Source organism: Cuculus canorus, chromosome 3 (assembly GCF_017976375.1).
Source record: "Cuculus canorus isolate bCucCan1 chromosome 3, bCucCan1.pri, whole genome shotgun sequence".
NCBI classification, from domain to species: Eukaryota; Metazoa; Chordata; class Aves; order Cuculiformes; family Cuculidae; genus Cuculus; species Cuculus canorus.
This window is the reverse complement of record NC_071403.1, coordinates 56,173,397-56,197,173: the sequence shown is the minus strand read 5'-3', so window position 1 is coordinate 56,197,173 and position 23,777 is coordinate 56,173,397. Positions and strand designations below refer to the sequence as shown.

The 23,777-nt window shown below is 34.9% G+C and overlaps 1 protein-coding gene across 7 annotated transcripts in view; it reads right to left on the bottom strand.

The window, feature by feature from the left end:
- The window catches only part of QKI (QKI, KH domain containing RNA binding), a 152,874-nt gene that overhangs the window by 35,689 nt on the left and 93,408 nt on the right, over positions 1–23,777 (bottom strand). For all 7 annotated transcript variants that reach the window (XR_008449392.1, XM_054063932.1, XM_054063933.1 and 4 more), the window contains exon 4: positions 14,709–14,852. Coding sequence is in view for 6 of the 7 variants with exons in the window: in XM_054063932.1 (XP_053919907.1) it covers positions 14,709–14,852 (144 nt within the window). In the remaining variant the exon portion in view is untranslated. The remainder of the gene's footprint in view (positions 1–14,708; positions 14,853–23,777) is intronic.

Here is a 23,777-nt window from a genome sequence, read left to right as displayed (position 1 = left end):
CATCAAACTTCAACTATAGAACTATTGTATGTCTTCATTTAAACTGAATAAGAATTAGTTACTGGTATTATTACTTAATATTTTAATAAGGAGATAATGTCATTTTCATTTGGGGGTTTCTGATCATTTTCTAGGTTGAAGACTATGCAATATGCTTATATCGGCAGCTAATGAGCAGAAAGCTCCATCTGCCTTATCGTGACATTAAAACACAATTACTACCCACATTTCCTCACATTACTTCATTTTTAAGCATCTGTAAACAGTTAATCAGCCCACTTGGACAGTGTCTGTAATCAGTGGCTGTAATATGGCTTCATATTTTGTATTGCATTAAGTTTATTCTCTTTTCTTTGGTTACCCCACGAGCCAGGAAGCAACAACAAAAAAACCCAGTTGGTTTTGCTTTGGTTTTTATAATGAAAGTAGATTATCCATTTATTAAAAAGGTTCAAGTCAACTTTATTATCATCAGTGCCCCCAGTTTTAACCCTTTGGAAAGTCTTATTTTGATAGTCTAAGATGTATCTGGATAACATTCAGAAAAGCAAAACTGCAAAAAGAAATGAGTGTCTAAAAAAATATAATTAAACATGCTAAATAAGAAAAGACCTTCAAAGGTGGTATTCAATAGTTTTCTTTGCCTTTTTTAGTTTGAACCCATATACTTGCATACCTGGAAGGTTTCCTGCTGCTTCTTCCACTACCTATATACAAACACTAATTTTTGGGGGGTAGAAACATCTGCTATAACGAAAATCTTGAAGGAATTTTCTTCACAAGAGAGAGAGCATTCACCTAAATCTCCACTGCATTACAAAATACACATTAAATTAAGTGCAAACATGTATCATACCATATGACGTCACCAATTAGCGAAATGCCACTGCTCTATTCCCTACCACAAATTTCTTGTGTATGTTTTACAGTGAACTACATTTCATCTCAAACTCCTGCCATACAAAGAAATTCATACAGATTAATAAGAAATTTTAATCAAGCGTTTTGTTAGGGATATAATTAGCAGTACTGGTGTTATAAGATAAATTAACCATCTACCCCTCCACAGTTTAAACTCTCAGAATACAAAATCTGAAAACATTTCATGGTAAGGTTAAGCAGCCATTCTGTGGAAAAGTTTTCCATGGAATCAAAGTAGAAACAACATTCAATAAAGATATTTCCTCAAAATTCTGAATCTACTGACATTAATGTAAACTGTTGTAGAAATTTGATTTTGTAACAGCAAAACTTTCTCCAGAAAGTTGTCTTTAGAAAATTACCTGTAAGGGAAAACTCCCTCATGTAACCTCCAGAAATTACAATTAAACAGCATAAGGATGAATTATACTAATGTTCCTAATGAATTCTCTTCCAAATAACACTCCTTTATCGCAACTTTTTATTAACTATGTGATGCAGAAGAGACATATGGTCTTGGGAAATACAAATCCAGAACACATTTAGAGTTCTCTATTTTTCAAAACAATCAGGAAAATCTTCAGAAGCCTTACAATGCAGTAATTATTTTAGGATTAAAAGGTCAAAACGATACATCAAATGAATAACATATTTCTATTATGGAATGTTTTCCTTTCTGTAGCTAGTATGACACTCAGAAAACAAAATGAGCTGAGTTATGCTGCCACAAGAAACACCACCCTTATCTTAAATGCCCAAGTAATTCTTGAGAGCAAGAAATTCAGTATTAAAAAAACTGAATCAGACATGAACCTGATTGGCAATAGAAAAGAGTATGAAAGGCCACCGAGTGGCTTTTCTTTTTAGCTTCGGAAGGATAGTCAGGACAACTGGTGCTGACTGATTATTTGCATCTTTTGAAGGATCTTTCACTATCTAATTATTCCTGACATGAAACCATCATTGCTGCACCTTACACTACTGCCAGCATATGTTGCCCACACAAAGCAGCTGGAAGACACACATAGTCCCCAGTTCCAGGATCTGGATGTATAGCCTCTACTGATTTGAAATGCTACAGACCTGTATCATTTGATCTTAAGTGAGGTTCGCCAATGAGAGGCAATAATTATCCTTTGCACAGAGGAAAGAAAACTGCATCCTTTTACAAACACTATCCAGGATTTATAACAGATACGAAAACTAGGAAGGTTGACTTTTCCTTCATAAATGCGAAAGGACCGTTTTGTTTTTATTCCCCCTCTTATGAGCTAGTAGAGCCACCTCCATCAGAAAGAGTTTACTGAACCTAGAAAGAAAAGCATGTCTTAAACCTTATGTGCTCTTCATTAAATGACGTTCAATCATCTATCTAGTTTCCTTCATTCCTCTCAGCCCTAAAACTGAGCTGAAAGGAGATGTGTGATTCACATTGGAAGGAAACGGATTTAACTGATTCAAATGCAGCAAAACATAAAACCAGCATCTCAAGTACGTGGGGGATTATTTCTGAAGTACAACATCATAGAAGTTGTCTTGGTAAAGTTTACTAACATTTCCAAATGAATGAGACTTCTGGTAAAAATCAGTTCCTAGATTTCAAAACTAAAGCAGTGTTCATTGTTATCATAGCCACACAATCATGCATCTTTATTTCAAGATCCTAAAGGTAATCTAGACTAGGATTTTTTAGACGAGTCTATATACCTCAGATGTACAAAATACTTTTACTTTTAATGAGATGTAGTTACTGGACTCACGTAGGATCTTTGAAGAAAGATCCCAGCTACAGTAAGTAATGAAAGAAAGTATTATTTAATGATAACTAACATTGATATGTTGAGACTCCTGTAAAATATCTAGAATGTAAAGCACACCAGAGTAAGAATAAATCGCACTATTTATCAGCTTTACTGTCTTACATGCTTCACTTTATTTTCCAAGCACTTAAACATCATTTACCCAGGAACAAGAGATGACGTTTTCTCAGATGGTACTTTCAGAGTCCCTTTAAGGCCGCCCAGTTGAACACAACTCCTAGGTGACTACAAAATATTTAACCTTCCCACTTACTTCCTAAGGAAGACAAGAGGTATCGCTGAGTATCTGGTTTACTTAGGCCTTAAAGCACAAAGGCTACATAGCTGAGTGTATACATTCATAACTTTAAAAGTTTCTCCACAAAAATATTTCACTAATACATAAAATTTACATGAAGACTTATGCAACTTATGCTCTATGCAAATTTTAAATTAATTCTTAGCTGAAAGCAATAAAACTATTTCTTATTAGTACAGCCTTCTGTGTGAGCACCAAGAACCCTTCAGACTTTCTCCTACATTCTATAATCTTCTACAATAAAATAAACTTTGCTCATTCTTCTGTTTTCAGGACCACCTGCAAAACTAGTTTGCTGTAAAAGAATTACTGCTCCAGTAATAAACTGTCATACATTTTTTTTTTAAGCAAACATTTACCCCTCTGAGTATTTTACTCATCAGTAAGAACCACACTTAACAGATGAGGAAGTTAACATTTATTTAAAGACTAACTTTGTTAGCATATGAGAAAACAAGTGTTTCTATGACCAGGGGAATCGTAAAAGTATTTTTTTTGGTGTTTCTTTCTTGAGTCAGATTGACCTTTGGATCTTCAAAAATAGCAGACTCCCCTGAAGCTATTCTCACTGCTGAAAAAATAAAACAGCTCTTTGCAGAGTTCTCCACCGTCCACTAAGAGACAAGTTCATACTGCAAGGATCAGTAAAGGAGACCCTCTCTGCAGCCAAATCATCATCATTGGAAATCAATCAGTAATTTCAGAAATGACTACTGAAAGGCAAACATGGGTTTTGTTTTTGTAGGCTTAAGAAAAAACAGTATTCTTCTCCACACTACAGCAACAGTTTCTGTTCCAAATGACAAGAAATACCATTGACTGAAAAAACAGATTAGCACATTATTACCATATGTTCTACAGGGGGTTAAAAGTGTGGGAGAAATTCAGACATTCTTCTTAGCTCTCTTTGTCTTTCATAATTTATCTTCCAAGGCTAAACAGCAGGTTATACTCTCTCAAAGAGATTTCCCGCACAACATGACGTAAGGATTTTATTATTCAACACAACTCTGTTGATAGCACTAGTTTTGATTATAAATTCTAACAAATGAAGCAAGCATGCTCTCATTTTAAAACTTTTAAATTCTTCCTTAAGAATCAGCAGCTATAGGTTAGGGTCATTAAAAACTAAAAGCTCAGACCATCAGATACAGAAAAATAAGGCTACTGGCTGCCTAACATAGCCAAAAAGGCTTAGCAAAGAACTAGCATTGCGTACTTGCAATCACGAATTTCCATTGCTACAGCATTCAAATGCTGTGAGTACATATGACAAATCTTTAGTCCCTCATCTAGTTTAATTTCACCTTTCCAGATGTATCGTTTGCATTAACACAACTATATCAGTATAGTTACTATGGTTCCCAAGAGAGCCAGAGTAGCTGAAGTTCAAATTTTGTTTCCAAACTAAGACAGAGGCTAGAGAGTAAAGAAATCCTGAAGAAGCTGCTTCTAAGATGAGAGCACAGTGGTGCATGCAGTTACATAACCAAAAAACCAGTTTTCATTGCAATTACTATAAACGATCTTAAGACAGCCAACTTCAAATCATGGGTTTGAATTTTTTTCAGTCCAATGAAAAAGGATTTGCAATGTACAATTTTGCAGACTACAGAAAACTATCTATATCAAAGGCTGGATTTCTTTCTTTATAAACTGAAATTCTTAGTATCTACAGCTGTGTTTGGTCAAAAAGAAAACTTCACATCTTCCCATCCTTCCCATCCATTTATCAGAGGCTCCAATATCAAAGCACTGGATACAGTTTTGGAGACCACTGACTTTTTCCTAAGATGTATTTCTATCTGATAATTCCAAGTGATTTGCAAATTAAAACACACTTGAATTTCCAACATAAGTTGTATTTGATGGACATAACTTACTATGTACACAGATGTGGAAATATTAAAAAATAACTAATAATGGTAACACTGAGTACGTAGAAGACAGTTCTGTTTTCATTAAGTTATCTCTATTAATAAAGTACATTTGAAAATAAGGCAGAGCTTCTAAAATACTTATAAAATAGGTAATATAGAAGAAAAATATAACCCATACCATTTTCAATGATACACACAAAAGAAAATGTATTACTCGTAGTCTGAAATGCTTCTCTTCAATAACTGTGTTACAAGCAATGCAACTTTCCAGTAGCATATCATATAATCACTCCAGGACAGTTTACCAGTCTCCCATTTAAAGTATGTTACAAATGGCCTAGTACAAAATTACGTAAGCGATTTAAAATAGTTAGCTCCAATTTCTTACATCATGCTCACCTATGTTTCTCCTAATAACAGGGTCCAGAACATTCCCATATTAAAGTCTGAGCCTATAAAGTTATGAAAGAGAAATCTTATTATTCCTCCACCGGAAGCTCAAGCATTTCTGTCTTGTTTTTAAAAAGAAACACTTAAGTTTTCTATTTAACAGTAAGTGAAAAACCCTGGGTACATTTCCAAAGGTTATTATTTTCTGAAGTTCTGACGTTAAAATAGCACTATGTAGAGCAATTCAATGACTATAAATCATCAGTCAGCATTAAACCACAGATGTTTGTAAAGCTTTATCTTTGTAAAATTAGAAACCTAGACTTCAAAACTAACACTGGTAATAAAAAAAAATTCCTTTAAATAGTGGGAAAAGGGAAATGTTTACTCATTACTATTACTTCACGCAAAAATCTTTGCAATTGCAAAGATCCTTCGAGAAACCACTGCCGAGGTGATTTGTGTATAGTGATTTGACGTCCTTAATATAGCCCAGTTAATACTAAAGATAAAAACGTGTCAAAAGCACAGGACAGCACACTTCTACTCTTTATACTATGTCTCCCCAAGAATATAATTCTACAACTAGCATTTTTTTCCATAAGACTGATTTCAAAAAAGAAAATCAGCTAACCAAACAAAAACCAACTGTAACTAAAAATGAAAGATAAGGCAAATAATGAATGGGTAATTTGTTATGGTATTCTCATCATCTACATCAAGATGGACAGACAAGGAGAATCATAACTTCATTATCTACTTCTTGCATAAGGGAAGAAATATTCTTACTTTTAAGATTTTATATAAAGATCCCAGCTTAGATGTTCTGCTCCAGGGCCATCAACAGAAAAAGAACAAAGATGAGGAGAAAAAAACCCAAACAAAAAAAACCCAACAGCCAAAAAAAGACTATAGGAAGTACTGGAAAAATAGTCAAGAATAGAGGGGAAAAGTTTAAAAAATGGGATGAAGAATGAAATAAGTTACAGATAGCACAAAATGCATTAACAGAATAACTCAATATAATTTCTTCTCCAAAAGCTATGTCTACGAAAAAACAAATAAACTGAGCACATTCTAGAAGACAGACAGCACCCATGTCGAACCTAATTAGAGCTCCTAATCAATACACAATCCTGCTTTGAAAGTGCGTACACCTACCAAGTTTCAGGCAACAGAGCTGCTTTACTTCTCTTTGAGAACAGACTATTTCATAAGTTTCCCAAGGTCTTTTTTTAGAAATTACAATCTACCATTTCTCAAGTTTTACATTTGTAACAGCTTAAATAAATGGATACAGAGGAGGGTGGTATACATCTCCAGTAAATATTTTGAAGAAGAAGGGAAAGGGGGAAAAAGATAGGGTATTTAACACTGACTGTATTGTAGGCACAGTTGACTGATTTCCCTGGGTTCTAGAAGCTAAAGATGTCCTGAAGAAGATTCAGAGTAACAGATAAATTAAGGTACGTAGGAATAACTATTAGAGAAGCTTCTTTCTCCCATTATTATAAGGAAAGACTAGGCAGAACAAGAACCAGTATAAACTGCTACCGAAGTTATAAGCTAATAAAACCCAGACATATTTACATAATTCTATCTGATGACTACATGTCCAAATTTGCAAAACAATCAGCTGAAATATATGAAGGCACAGATCACCATAAATTTGTACCTACTCTTTAATTATTTGCCTACTTTTTGAAAAGGGCAAGTTGAAAACAGATTTATAATAATAATATAGAAGAGCACATTTTATATCTCCTTTCAAAATTTTTCTTACGAATAATATTCTAATTAATAATATTAGTTTTCTCTTTAGCACTATGAAGATCATTTCAAGGGAGTTGAGGAACTTAACAGACAAGGTTTAATTCAATTAAGATGCAAATCACTTAGCTACCTTGTCTCAAAAAATCATTCCCATCAACAGGTATTATTTTGGTGGTAACGAGCCACTGATCTACAGAGTTTCTACCACAGTACACAATGATGGAGAGAGCTTGTAGCTGGCCTGAAATAAATTTGTTGTTAGTCAATAGTAGTGTAAGCTCAAAATTTAACACTGCGCTAACATACCAAATACAGTATGTTCCTATGTGAGCTGTAAGAGATTCTTGTCCTCATTTTAAAAACTGACACTTGCATTATAGTAAAAATTTTCCACATAATAGAACTATTAAAAAGCATGCCAGAATTTCCTAAAAGACTGCTCAATAAAACTACTCAACCTGTGAAGCTACTGAACTTACCAGTATTAAACACACTGGACTATGGAAAACAAAATAAGAAAACCTACATACTAGTAGACTTTCCTCTTATTTTCCACTGTCATATTCTGCTACACTGAGTTTCTGATTACTTTGTTCTCATCCTATCTGCAAATGAACATACTCATTTGCAGTTCTGCAGAAGAAGTTTAAGTTTATTTAAGGGTGGTCTGCTGCAATCCCTTTTTTCCCTGGCTATGTGTTCTCATTCCGTCACTTCTGTCAGTGCTAAAACAAAACTGACTCTGTAGCAAGTCAGCTAATCCAAGGTTAAGCTCTCCACCAAATGGACTCCCTACACGGTCAGATGAAGGCCAGTATTTTCTGATGCAAAACAGGAAGCAGGAACAGCAAATCATGAAGGAATGGCAGGACTGCAGCAGCCCTTGGTTTGTACTGTCACGGAAACATTAATTCTACTTCACACTACTAAAAATAACACACTATCATGTCTCTTCCACATCAAAATAAGTTTACATGTATTACCTAGCAGTCACACCCAAGAAGTTTGATGCTTCATTAGCCTACCTACAGAGCTTCCCTTTTTATGATTTATATGATGTGCACTGTGAGAGACCTGCATCTGAACTGACAAGAAAGATGTAATACAGGTATTTCCTAAAAAGCTTTTAAGGACAGCAGTGTCCTTTTTCTGCTACTGTATCACTTATTCATTTCATAACTTTAATTGAACAAGCAGCAAACAAAGGATTGCACAGCATGACCAATATTTCAACAGGGAGACTACAGCAGCCAGCACTATATTCTCACTTGTGAGAGCAAAAATGTAAAACCAGCACACCATGCAGGAATGAATTAGAAAGAGCTATTCAGGGAAGTCAAACCTGCATGCAGAATATATTGTGGCTTTTTAGATAGCTAAAACAAATGAAATCTTCTCTTAATATCTTTCAGATGTCAAGCTTTTACTGGTCTTAGCTACAGGGCAACAAATTATGTACAATGTTACTACAATATCAAGTTTTTTATTTTTACTAAAGCTAAAGCAGGATTACAAATTCTTAAATTAAAATTATTTCTACTGTATCAAGTTTTTGCTATGGACTTCACAGCACACAAAATAAATACATCCTTCCATTTATTGTAAGGAGTTGAAAATAAATCACAACAGATATCTACACCTACACTTATAAAGCAGATATTAAAAATTTACTTTAATAAATAAGGCCCCACCTCATCACACTTGCTGAAAGCAGCCTTTGTGAAAGAAATGTTTCTAACTGATCCTATAAAATAAAACTTTCTTCCAATACTATTGCAATGTTATTGCCCTTTCATTATATTCTCTCTTGTTAGATAAAGAAAATGTGTTGTATATAGGAGTGACTAAAAATAGAAATAAAAAAATAACATCTCTATTAACAGGGAGTAAACAGATGTCAGTTAGCAAGCACTTATATACCAAGCATCACTATAAAGAATGTTCCAATTTGTAAAAGTCATCCAGTATAGAGCACATTAAACTAGATGAAACACTAGAATGTCATTTTCTGCTGCTGCTTTGATAAGGAGTACAGCAAACGTTTGGAAGAACAAAGTCTGTGAGTAAAATCCTTGCACACTAGCTTGACTACCATGGAAAACACTCACTTCTTTAGCAAAGCAAGCCATGCGGCATAACCACAAAATGCCTGTACTGTGTTATGTTAAAATCCCTTCACAATTTAAAGCAGCAGCTACCAAAGAGGAGATTGTATCCTATTTAACACAGATACTTTTGTTTAACCATTGGGTCGTATAGATCTGTTATATCTGTCTGCACTGTGTCGTCTTACAAGGATTTGCTGTGATTTTTGTTCGCATACTATATTTCAAGACACCGAACTCTAAGAGTATCATGTTCCATGAAGTTTACAGTGAATAGTTCATTCAGTACTTTTTCTTCGTTGCAAAAAGATAAAAATTATCTTCACGGTGAAAATCAAATCTTTCTTCCCCAGATTTCTTTCCACTATTTACTTAACTATAAAGTAGAAATCAGAGGTATTACAAGAATATAACAATATTTTGTTTTTATAAACAGCGTACGTTATCTGTTTTTATCTTTTGAAATAAAAATTAATTCTTAAGGTTTTTCCCAGTCCCATCTTTTATCACAGCTGATACTGAAAGCAGCCATCACCAGCACAGGTTTTCCCCGCTTTCTCCATGATCTTCAGCCGCAACACAGCAAAGCTGGTTTTATTGTACTAAAAGTAAAGCAAAATACAAGACCTTACAGTGTTAGGTTGCTTATTTTCCTCTGAAAAGAGCCAGTATATCAAATGGTACCACCCTGGTTAACAGATCTTCTAAGCATTCTGTTCACTGCTCATACTTCTACTTCTCTAGCAATGCATTGCACTTAAACTTACCAGCCACTCAAGCCAAAGTTAAATTCACCCCAAAAATGAAACCCTAAATCAAGAAGATTCAATCACTTTCACCAACTGCTTCAGCCTCTTGTGCAGTTTTCAGGTATCTTCACCGTTCTCATTCTGATTTTTACTATTCTATTATTTGTTAAGCATAGCTACTTTCTCTCTATTGTTTATGAAAGTGTTTAAAGGTGAGAGTGTATGCTTTACTTCCTTTATTTCACAGTTGCACTAATTCAGTCTTCTGAATAGCTTGCTGGAAACTGAAGACAGTCACAGCAGCAACTATAACATAGTTAAAAGACAGTAACACCAATTAACCCAGTAAGGGTTAACTTAAGGGTTGCTTGGTATTTCTGCTTTAACTTTTGAGGCTCTGTAGCTCTACAACATTGATTTTGTTTTGTTAATTTAACCTCAAGACTGCAAAATTTATTTTCAACTTCAGGTCCTCCATACAGCAAAAGCTATCCAAACTTTCCTCTATTATTAAAAGACTTCTTAGTTTTAGATAATTTGGATTCTACGAATTTACGTTATACATCACCTTGGCATGGAAACTGTGTTCTAGTAACATCTTTCTTTTGCATAATTTACTTACTCCTACTTTAAATTCCTCAACTGCAACACTGAAACATCTATTACTACTAAACAGGATAAAATGCTTGGGAACGCTATCAAAAACTGATGGTAATTGTTGTCCAATGCAAAAGGTTCTAGAAACGATAAAAATACTACCAATATAAAATTGGTTGTTTGTTCACTTCCATCTAGTTTGTCATAATTAACGTTACTGCATATTAAGGAATAATTATCTCTTACATAGCATGTTTTTTTTTTGTTTGAATTATCTTAAAAATATCGTTGCCATTGACATTCATCTACCCTAAGGACTTGGACACTACGAAATCAATATTGCTACAGTATTTTAATTAAACTCTTCTTTTATTTAAATAATGGTATTTCCCCCCATATCATACAGCTGAGTTTAAAGATACTCAAGACTGAGAAGCCTACAATTATTATTACAGGCAAGAATGAAATGTACTAACAAAATTAAACAATCTTCTACTGAAACCATTATCCCTTATCCATCAAAATCTTAAAATTCCATTGATGTGGCAAACGATACCCAGTTTGACAGGGTGCATCACCAACTAATACTATGTTGCAGATGCCTTCAGAGGAGATGAAGGCAGGAAAAAAGTAAAACTACAGCTGCCTGAAGCAGAAGAGCAATACAAAGAATTTGAAAAACACCTATTCCAGACCAAATTAGAATAGTTACGTAAAAGCTAGAAATATGATCTTTTCCTCAGAAAGGAAGTACGTGGAGTCAAAGGGAAAAGGAGTAAAAAGTATTTGTCTGAAATTTGAAATCTGTTTTATGTGTCTCATCCTATAGAAAGACAGTCAGTACAAAGGAGAAGTAGTAATTAAAGAGACCTGGGCATCTATACAACAAATGGAGTATCTAGAAAACACATTCAGCTAAAAGATTTTATTAAACAGTTTCTTAGAACATGCAGAAGTCTTGCATATTTCTAGCAAAGGAATTCACCCCTACTTCCCAGGACTTAAGGAATAATTCCAAATCCTTAATGACATTGTAACTCAGCATGCTATATTTAATTATCACATACATCCCCTTACATGGGCTCTGCGTTTTTTCTTATATTCTGCAGGGCAAAATCTAGAGCATACTTTGTCTTTCCTTTGCCAGAGAACTGCCCATCCTTACTGAACTTTTGTGAATAACAAACTCTCAAAGCTCTCACAATGAAAACAGATCAATAAACTGTAGGATTCACTTTAGAAGGAGGCATAAGGATGGTACAGCTCAAAGTAATCCCAAAAGCCTGCGGACTGCTTTATTCTTCCTGTTTTTCTTAGGGAAAACCATGAAGAAGCAATACCATATGATCTTGCAGGTCCAGATAATGACCAGTATCTACTCAACTACGGGAAAAGAGTTAGTCCTATACAACTCAAACTACAGCCAAAATAATAAAGGCCAATAACAAAGAAATATGAATTATATACAAAATAATAGTAATTTTAAATATGTAGATAGATAGACAGACAGATAGATAAAATCGGCTTTTTTCCTTAGAGAGACATAATTCTGCCTCAAGTAGTCCTTTTTATTCCTAAACTGTCTGACTGTACCACCATCTTGGTAAAAATCCAAGAGCAAGTGGAAAGGAAAACTAATAATTCACATCCACAAGGGAAAAAAAATTACTAGTAGTCCCAATTCATAAAGATGAGAAGAAACACAGTTTACTACTGATATAGTCTCTGTTCACCCAAGTACTTTCAAGTAGAAATCCATTTTAGAAATATGCCTGTTTGTTCACTGTTGCTAGAAAATTTAATTAGGCTTTTTAATATCTCCAGTATAAAATTAATGGATTATTCCAAGATATTAGTAGCTCATTCACATCTCTAATATTAACTTGCTTTTCTGAAATGTACCTCAAAAACCAAAGCATTGCCAATATACAGCAAAAATGAGACTGAATATTCTCTCCTATATAGTCTCAAATTTTATTCCAGTTGAACAAAGGTAAACCAGAAATAAATTAATATCTTTTTATCAGTTGTAATCCTCTGAAATTTACTTGGAAAACAGTAACAGTTGCTGCTTTTCTATCATTAGAAAGGAATTTCCAATTTTCCATTCATACATTTTAGAGCATCTTTGGAATCTTCGGCATGCAGTTTTCACCATCTTATTATCATTAGCTAGGATTTCTTTTTTTCCCCTCTTGCTTATCCTGACTATTTATGGCTTCCTTCATAAAAGTTTTTTATTTGTATCTTTTAATGCTAAAACAGAATTTTTCAACTCTCAAACTGCAACTATAATTTGATTAAACAGATATTTTTTATACTAGTTGAACAGATGCAATAGGTAGTGCAAAAAACGAGTTCACAAATATACTAATTCATTACTATGTACTACACATGCCTGTTTCAAAGAGGCACAAATTTTCAGCAATGAGAGCCAACAGACCTTTAACTCTTGCTCATATAATAAGCACCGCCCAGATCTCTTAGGTCTACAGATATGATACAAAGATGCTAATGAAATGAACTGTTTTCAGCTCATTTCAGTGTTTTTCAACTGATGTATATTTGGACAGTAGTTAGCTCTGTGTTTTTTTTCTGAAGGGAAAGAAAGAATTCTGTAATCAGGATTAGAGAGCTCCCTCAACTGATTAAGTTACTAAATGAGGCAAAATATTTTCGAGACAAAGAGCCAGCTGATGCTATCACAACGAAAAACTACTATGTTCATTGTTTCAAAACACACTCATCCACCAGCTCCAAAAACTAAGCAGAAGACAAAAATACACATAGTATACACATTAGTACATCAGACATACTGGTTTGTGATTTATCGGGTAATCTTGAACATGACACTTCAGTCATATTATTCAATAAGAGTGAGATAGAAGAATCAACAGGCATTTCACAAAATTAATTCTGTATCACATGGAAGTTTGAGTTATGCAATTTTTAAACTATTTCCTGCATAGTAGTTAGAGAATGAACACAAGGGTTTCAAGTTTTGCCCATATAAAAAATAAATCTCTTAATAACATGTCTAATTCTGATTATAAACTCATCCCTAACGTACTCAAGATCTCTTTAGGAAACGAATAAGTTTTGAAGATGTACTTTCTCTAGTTGTCTTCTGCTTCGACAGTGTGCAACATGAAGAGGTAGGTCTAAATCACTGTTTTTTATTAATTTTTTACCTGATTAATATTTTACCATATTTCATTAATTAAAAAATTAAGTCTCTCCTCTGATGTTTGGTAACTTAAAAATGTGTTCTGAATAAATGTGCTTATACAACATGTGTCACCACTAGTTTCCTCACATCCAGCACCTATTAGCATTCACTAAGCACCCAAAACCACACGGTCATTTTAATACCTACTACTACTTTCTTTCACAAGACAATCTCAGTTTTTCCTCCACTGATAAAGACAAAGGTCATTTTTATCACTTTATAATGGCACAAAAGTGGTGGTAAAAATCAGCACAAGATGCAAGTTAATGGCATGGGATGCACTACACAGCCATGCTGAGTTGCCTTGCTTTGAGTGAGAATACAGAGCAGATCTAAGAGAAGGGCTCTCACATGGTAGTTCTGGTCCCTGCAAAAGGCCCAAGGTCACCTGGCTGGGCAGAAGGCAGTTTATATTACCAGGAAATGAGAAAGACAACCCATTTTCCAGTTTTACTATGTTTATTCTTCCCCAGTATATTGACAGCAAAGTTTTTGATAGTGGGTTATTGCAGGGTTTTCTTATTTTTGGAAGGTGTTTAATGTGACAATCTAAGAAAACACACCTTCTCTGCTTAAAGTATCAGAATCGCCTCAACGCAAACCACAAAAGCATGTTGTACTTCCCCAGCCTTAAAGTGAAGTGTCCTTATACCGAAAGAAGATGAGAAAGCCAGTGTTTGCAACTGTTCAGCACTGCCTTTTAAGGGTGTATTTCCTTCATCTGTATCTAAAATAGGGAAAAAAAGCCCTCACGTCTCTTAAAAATATTATTCTGTTCTGAGGAATAATTCGATCTGGGACGAGACATTTTAAAGATCACTGAAGTATTACGAAATAATACCTAAACTTCATTTTAGGATGCCACTCTACTGGATGCAGTATTAATTGTATTTCAAAAGTAACTACTGGAAATGGAAACTGAAGACTTGTGCATACAAGTACTTACTGCAGGGATCAGTAACTTTTTTACTTCTTCAACAGCCCTCTTCAGTTTTATTTCTGCTCTGTTCTGAGCATCCTCCACAGTGATGAGTACATGTAAATCTTCATTCAGGTGTTCCCAGTTGGGCTTGCCTCGGTTCTGCTCTTCCTACAAAAAATTAAAACACAGAAGCTATAAAGCACTGTTACTTTCTGGATAAAGCAATCACATAAGCAGCAGACAAACTCAATTTTTATGAAGAGTATAAGTTGTATTTCCAGCAAAATGGGAAAAGACTTCTTTACGCTGTGGAGACTGTTTTGTTTTATGGAGTTACTTAGTAAGAACTTAGGCTTTAAAATATCTTTTGAGGGATTTTGTTTGTGTTTTGGAACCTCATACTCTTTTTTCATTGTTGTTTTAGACTACAAAACAAATGCATACCTTTCCCAATATTGCACAGTACTGCTTTCAATATGCTTTGGAGCCTTTAAAGTTTCGAACCGATAAAACTTACTGGTGGTTAAGCAACCTAGTATTTTCAAGAAAAGTGTAACAGACAATACAGAGAAACTCCACCTGAATAACTCCAAAGGCCACGAAAAAGACGTCAATTCTTCAGTGTTAAAAATCACTTTTAAATACTCATGAAGAAAAGGTTCAAGAATCAAACATTATGGAAGGAACAGAAGTTGTCATTTTCAAAGCAGAGCAACTTGTACTGGAGAAAGGGCAAAGAGGAGCAGATGACAAGGCTTTAATACTGAAGACAGGGGAGCACGTAACAAGACAGTCATCATGATACATGTATTCAGTTACATCGACAGCACTAATAATCCCAAAGATGTATCTGGTTTTCAGAAAGGGAGGACATGCTAATACATTTTTTTTAATGTAAACACTTTTAAACAACTGAAATCAATAAAAATAAGTAATACATCTGAGCATCCAGTCTTTCAAAATATAAGATAGTGGACAAAATGAAGCTTTCCAACTCAATTTTTATTAAATGGTGAATAAAGGTAGCTATATTTGCCAGAAACACAATTTAAATTTTACTATATTTAAAATGTAGTGAAATGAGTTAAAATATAATGTGGGGGATATCAAAACTTTAGTAAATAAGAAAGGTTTATTATGACTTCTGTATCTAAATAAAGGCCCATGAACAAAATCCCACTTACTTAGAACTTAAATTCCTGGGCATAATAAAAGAGATTCCTATTTATAAGACACACATTTGTGCCTTAACCACAAATCATATTTTTAAAAAAATTAAGGCAAGCAAATTTAATACAAAGTGTGTCCCTTTCCTGAAATTTCATTAAAATTCTTCTAGGAAATCAGACATGCAGAGGAAATGTTTGAAGATTTAATACCAACAAATGCTTGCAGTATTTTATATTCATATATACCTGAGGGAGCACTGTTCCTTAGAATGTTCTCTCTTTAATTCAGCTGCTTTAAGTCTGAAACATTTTGTGCAATAGACAAGGATAAGAATTGAGGAGGGGGAACAAAATCATGAGATATATAGGGAAAATTTATGTAAAAGAATTAGTACTTTGAATGAAATTTCTTTTCACTATTTCTCATGTAAAGTGCACATACGTAGTTCTCTATACCACCAGCTATAGTGATTTTTTTTTTTAAAAAAAAATGTTATCTTAGCCAACTTTCTAAACAGTAGTGGCTGTGAAAATATATCTGAATTTCAGAAGATGAAAAAAACAAGAGAAAAATAACCCTTATCTATAAAACAAAACCTGACACAAAGTTCAGCTGAGTTATAACATGTTCTCTGCTGTAATTCAGTCTTTGAGAGAAGTACCTACAGTTGCAGCTGATTTCACTCCAAAGCTCCACTATTCAAATCTCCACTATCACTATTTAAACAATTTTATTTCTTAATTTTTTTTTTAATCCAAAGCAGGAGCCAGTTGTTTTCTTTTAAGATCGTGACAAGCTATATTAATAAGAGGTAGAACAAAGTATTATGTTACAGGTATAATAAATGAGATAATGTTCCTATACCAGCAGAGGGCAGAGCAAGAAATATGCTGCCACCTCTTCTTGCACTGACTGGTGAGCGGACCCAGCGCTGGCATGGGAAAGGTACCAGTTAGTAACACATAAGATGCATGATAACTTGCATAACTATACTACCACGGGGGAGGAAGGGGAAAGGAAGGGCGGGGACTGGTGGAAGAAGCAAGAGGGACAAATGACAACAAAAGACGTCCCCAAGTAAAACAGCAAGTTCTGTTTCTAAAAGAGAAGGAACACGACATGCTTATACATAGTGTGGGCAAACATAAAAGGGCCTTTACTGTGATGCGTTACTTTCACAATGGAAAATAAAATGGGGCAAAGTCTCAAAATTTTTGAAGATTTGGAGCAGTCACCACCTGTCAGTAAGAAAAAATAAAATCCAAATTGTTAATAGGATATTTAGGCCCGAGTTGCAACTTCTAGAACACAGAAGAACACTTCTATAAAGTATAACTTCTACAACACAGAAGAACACTTCTATGAAGTATAACTTATATTTGTTGTATAAGACAAGGTAGCCTGCTTACCTGTTATTCAGTATTTAAATACTTCAGATTAACTATTAGTGCTGTACCCAGTAATTCTGTTGCAGCAGTTTTTGTTCATTTTTTTTTTTTTTAAATCTACACGTAAGAATACGCAGATGATACTGTAGATTATTTTTTCCTCACATCCCCTAATTTGCTTTTAGGTGGAACACATTGTGCATAAGGTCAATAATTGCACATACTATGGTCAGACCTCACAGCACCAAAAAATCATACTTATTGGAAAGATAACTGAACTAGTATATGACTTGTTCTATATATGTTCTCCTATGGTCACGATATACATTAATAAAAGTCCTGTTGTGTACAGTACTACTTCTTAAGTCAAATGGTAAGCCTGAAAGAAAGGTTAAGAAGAACATAAGTCCACAAAATATGTTCTGAAAAAAAACCAGACAAAAAATATAAGAAAACAGAGTTTGGAACAGGCTCCTAGTTCCTTCTGTTCTACCTCAACACAGGTTTTGAATTCCACCACTGCTTCTATTCTGTCCCATGAGGATGCTTGCTTAAGAGGCTAACAGTTTTCCAAGAAATGCACTTTAGCTTATTGAAAAATGTTACACCAATACGTAAATTTTGTTATTTATTTATTTGGTTTTACCAAAAGCAGGAAATTCAGACTTACACTAGGTCATTCATTCAAACAGAAAGTCAGAGGCAAAATGCTTGACAGGGCTAGGCTCATGAGAGGAAAGATAACCTGCAGCCTTTAGCAGTGAAGAACTGCAGTTTTCTTATGCTACCTCAATCTTTCTTTAAACACTGAAAGGATTGTTTGGAAAAACAGTTTTCCCTCAAGTAAATTCTTTAATTAAACTAGTCCCCTATGTAACAAGTCTTGAAAACACTGTTTGCCAACACTGTTTTATTACAGGAAAGGATGAATGGGTAAATTGAATATATCTGGAATTGAAATTGGAAGGTGTCTTTCTTAAAACTCATTAAATACGGTCCAAGACTGTAAGAGCTGGCTAAGGTTTTCTTTTGAAATTTTTTTTTGGAGGAAATGGTGAAAAGATACGCAGAAGAGAATAACTACAACTCACCATGATGCATAATGTAGAAAGAAAACTACAAACTATGGCTGTCTTGAGGTGAACCACAGCTAAGACAAACCAGGTCATTTCACAGAACCATAGAAAGACTGAGATGGGAAGGGACCCTGAACATCACCCAGTCCAAACCCCTGCTAAGAGCGGGGTCAACTCTAGTACATTGCTAAGAGCCAGGTTTTAAATATGTCCAGGCATTGAGACTCAACCACCTCTTCAGGTGACCTGTTCAGTGTTCGATCAATGATCAGTCACAATAATAATAATAATACCCAAACAAACCCAATCTTTCTCTTATGTTTAAATGTAATTTCTCTCATGTTTGTGTGCCCTTCGCTTCTTGTCCTTCAGTGGCAACTATAGAGCAGTTCAGCCTGGTTGCCAGGTCTACTTATAGAAAAAGCAGCGAAGATTAACAGAAATTGCCATAAGAGTTATTTTGGGCAAAAAGCATTTGTTACCACTGTAGGCTGGGTATTGTGCAGCAAGAAAACCAGAAAACCTGAATGAAAGGGTCAGGAAGAAGAAGTTCAATTGCATATATTCAAAATTATATTACATACACAAGAAGCAATTTACAGCACGAAGTTTTCCTGCATCCCAGAGATTGTTTATGGAAGAATTATACAGGAAAAATGGAGGCAGCGAAGATGCAGGAAACTACAGAGTAAAATGATTTATGCCACAACCTTGGGGAACAACAAAATCAGAAAAGCTTAATTACAACCCAACTATCTTGTCTACTAAATTAAAGAACATTAAGAGCAACATAACTGGTAGATGAAATTTCACTGTGTTCCTTGTTTGACAGAAATTTCAATATCCTTAAATGTAGCCTGATCCTATAAACAGATTTTGCATTCCTTCTGCTGCCTGTGCACATACACTCATTATCCTAAGTGTACCTATAGAAAATAAGGGACTTGAAGAAACTGCTCAGTATTTGTTTTGCTATTAAGGTCAATAGATCAGGTAGTTAAAAAAAAAACCAAACAAACAAAAAAAAACCCAAACAACCCCCCCACCCCCAGCTTGCTACAACTCCTTAAAATTGATTTGCACAAAGATGGAAGAATAAGTAACATAATTACAGGGTTTTTTTTCACAGTTGTTTTCAAATTTTTGTTTTTATTTTCCTGGGAACAGATATAGGTGGGAGCCAAAAAGCAGGCAGAGGATGTAAGAGATTTGCATCTGAACAGCCAGGCTTTAATATTAGAACAGTTGTTCCACTAGGAGAAATATCCTACATCCAGCTCCCTGTTGATTTGTGTCCTGTGTTCTCCATACCATCCTACCACAGTAATTCCAGGTTGTGGTCTTACACTTCCTGCATCCCAATCCTTTAAAGGCTATTGCTATTTACATATTGATAACCCATCCCAAAGCTTCCTTAATACCTCGACTACTGACCTAATAAGAAACAGACAGCTGCTCACTAGCAGTAAATCTATCTAGTAAATAATTTTCAAACTTTAAAAAAAAAAAAGTAACTGTCAAGCTTGACTGAAATTCAAAAAACAAAGATTCAAATGGTAAAAGAGGGGAAATATTTTCAGAAAGCAAGCCATCACAAAATATTTTATCAAGAACTCAAAACCTCAACTTTATTTTTCAACAGAAAGCGTTAAAGGCCTTCACATTATGGTCAACTGACTAAAAATAAGTTGACAAATTAAAAAAACGGTAAAGTAGAATCCAGTAATTTACAGCCGTGAGAATGCCATTAAAGGAAAATGAAATGAACACTGAAAAGAAATTCTTTCCTAATATCTGTTTATATGCAGACAGCGATATATTAGTTATACAATAAAGAAAGAATGAATACAATGTGGCAAGAGTAGAAAAAAGTTTTACACACTGGCATTTTATTCAGAAAGCTACGGCCTGCAGTATCACAAAAATACAACTCCCATCCTATGCAGTTTTTCCCTTTGACTCATACAATTTCCAGTAATATTCACCACTAGCAAACAGAAATACAGCTCAGTACGAACAGCAGGGACCCTTTAAAAAAATAAAGGTTCAAGGAAACGTAGAGAATGAACCTTAGCATCCTCACTCACCTTGAAGTGATAGGTTATTAAATCCTGCTTTCACTAACCTATTACAACAAGCTGCTCTCCCTACTGAATGACAGAAAACACAGAAAAGCTAGAGTAAAAGGGAAGAATATTTTCATATAATGTCAAATGGAACGCTAAGATTAAAAGTCACCAGAATAGCTGTAGTCCTTTAAACCAGACAAAGGTTTAGTTCAAGTACATTCTAAGAACTTTAATTAAAATTATCTTAAGATATAAAAAGCAATATAATCACTCATAGCCACTTCTCACATTCAAACAGAGGAGGCAAGATATGCAGAGAAGAAATTCAGTTATTTAGTAAAATTACCACATTATATTTTGTCTAATAAATTATGCTCTAGGCACATTACAATTCAGAGCAGTTCTAGCTCAATGTTTCTTTTACCGACACAGTTGAACTGATAAAACGAAGCCAGATGAATCTTAGAAGGATTCTCTTTCCTCTAAACTAAATCATTACTTCCAGCCTTTCATGGGCCACAAGAGTTGTCCAAACTGTATTGATCAATGTAACTTTTATTCTTGTAACTCTTCTTTCTGCCAAGCTGAGCTACAAAGTTTTGATTTTATTTTTTTGGCATCTCTGTTGCAGAGATAGTTGAAAACAAACATCTGGAAGAGAGAGGATGTCTGTAACATGTTGTGCAAAGAATAAACCATTTCAATGTCTCAGATACACAAATAACTCCACATTAGCTGATACATATTCGTAAGAGACACTTGAATAGTCTCATAGCGCTGTCTTATTGTATCCTTTTGTGACCTACCTAACACCTTCAGAAGGTTCACTCCCCTCAGCAAGCAGTTCCCATTCTTCCACTGGACCAGCCCTGGCACCACACCAACCTTTCAGAGAGCCAGGCCAATATGCTGATACAGCAAAACCACATTCCCTTCAATCCCCAAATGCTGCTGGACAAGTGAATTGAGTAAGTTCATAAGGGACTATTGAGTGCCAACACAAGGTCAGCACTGTAACAGGGAAAGGGAGATGATTAGGTACCGTATTTCAACACATAATTGCCACTTAAAGACTGTCTGACCACGTCTCATGAAACTATCCTAGATGAAATCTAATTATGCATGTGCCAGGGACACAATACACAGTTACCTTTATTACCTGACATGAATTAACTTGTTCAGCTATGTAAGAAGTAGGTATTAAATGCTACTATGTAGTAATAATTGTAAATACAAACATAGAATTTGTTCTTTCCATTTTTGCCAGGCAATCTAAGTCCTGACAGGATTAAGGCTGAAAACAAACAAACAAAACCTGAAAAACACCACCTCATGTCCCCCAAACCGGTATCCACGTGATATAATCCTGACATTAATATTTCAATGCAAGTTGTTACTTCAGAAGAGGCCTGCAAACAACATAAGTGTTTAGGTAAGTAGCAAAAATGGAGGGTTTTATCAGATGAAACTCCATGCCAGCCCTGTAGAAAACCAGTTTAAAATGATGCACTAATTACAGTATCTGTTTGAACAACAGAAGTAATTTTATAACATGAAGCATTGGAACACACTGATTGTCCTAATCCCTGCTGATAAACTGCTTTAATTGTGCAGTTACAGTCAGGCAAATTAACATAGACTTCTGCTCCTACTGAGCTTCTAATGGTAGCAATTCACAAGTAGGAAGCTGATGGAAAAAATAAAGTAACAAAAGAAATGCTGAAGCAGTAGCACCTGGTCAGGGGAAAACACTAGTTTACTACACATTAAGAATTTCTGATGTAAGTTTTCTCCTATGGAAGCAACAGAGTAATTGCTTAAATTAACAGTCACACACTTACTGTTTTGGATGTCAGACACATTAGTATTATTTAGCATGTCTTAAATTATCTATTACTCTCTTTCTCTCCATATATATATGTATACTAAGCTCCCTTCGAGACAACTCTGGATTAAGAAGCGGGCATCTTCCAGCTCACATTAAACTAGCTGGCAGGTATCAAACATTGTCAAAGGGTATTATCTAAAACAATCTTCTAAAAATTATTCAGAAAAAAAAATCCCATGGCATGAAACAATCCAATGTTTAAACACAAAGAAGAGGATTCTGTTCTCTGTCTCAGAGTCTCAACACAGACTTTGTGTTCAGGAAACTTCAAACCAGGTGCTACCTCAAGTTCAGATCTACCCTGCAGTCATAATGGTTCCTACATGCACCAACACCACACTGCATCTTTCTAAAAACTGTCTTCAGAGCACAACTGAACTGATCCAACAACTATGGTCTGCTGACAAAGGAGGAAGCTCTTGCTGCTGCCCAAGCCAGCTCACTCATACCCACCCAGCTTGGCAGGGTTATAAGGGGCCAGGAAACTGCTCTACAGAGCCGAGGCAGCAGAAACTCACCACCACAAAGGATAATTTTCTGCAAAACGTGCAACAGGACTACATTTCTCCAGGATTTTCTTTATGCATATTTATCTCAACAAAGTTGGTTTGTGGCAGTGAAAAACAGCAGCAATGACTCGTGGAATGAGCTGTATTGTTGAGTGCTATCAAAACTCAGGAGGTCTATTAAGACTATTTCACTGTTTTGGTATGAAAGTACCTGGATATATTTGTTAGAGAAGAATACAATTATTAATACTAATACTTAAAACTACCATGAAGTGTCAAACTCCACCTAGTCAGAGGAGTGAGGCTGCTAATTTCTCTCACTTTGGACTACGGGTAAGAGTTTTAATATTTTAACTGTACTGGTATTCCTGAAGTAGTAAACTTAATAAACAGTTACACTGATATCCAAATATAATTTTATTCCCCTACAGAAAAGTGAATAAGCATTACAAGGCATTTCACAATACTGTGATTATTCCCACATATTAACCAGTGTTAATGTACTAATATCTGTAAATAAGTATCGAATTCCCTCCAAAGAAAATGAAATACCAATAAAACCTGACTGTGATGGTTGTCTTCATTCAGGGTTATCTTCAGCTTTTTGAAGGCAAGTACCTCCCTATTCTGAATCTCAAGATACAAAAAACATTTTAAAATGAATGCGTAAATCAACAAAACCCTATCTGTGACACCAGACGCATTCCTCAAAGCAGTCTCTAATAAGGAAATACAGGCAGTGTTTATTTCAACTCATGACTCAAGTCCATTCATTAGCAGTCACTGATGAAATTAACTTCAAAATAACCTGCAACCAACATCACTTCTGCATAAACCTATCTCTCTCTAAGTTGACAAGCATTATTAATCTGTACAAAGCTGATTTTGATACTCAGCTTCAGATGGAGAAAAGCTGACAAAAGTATTATTTATCTACCTTAGTATCAAGCAGCATCTTTATATCACGCCCTTTCAAACTACTCTGTTTACAGA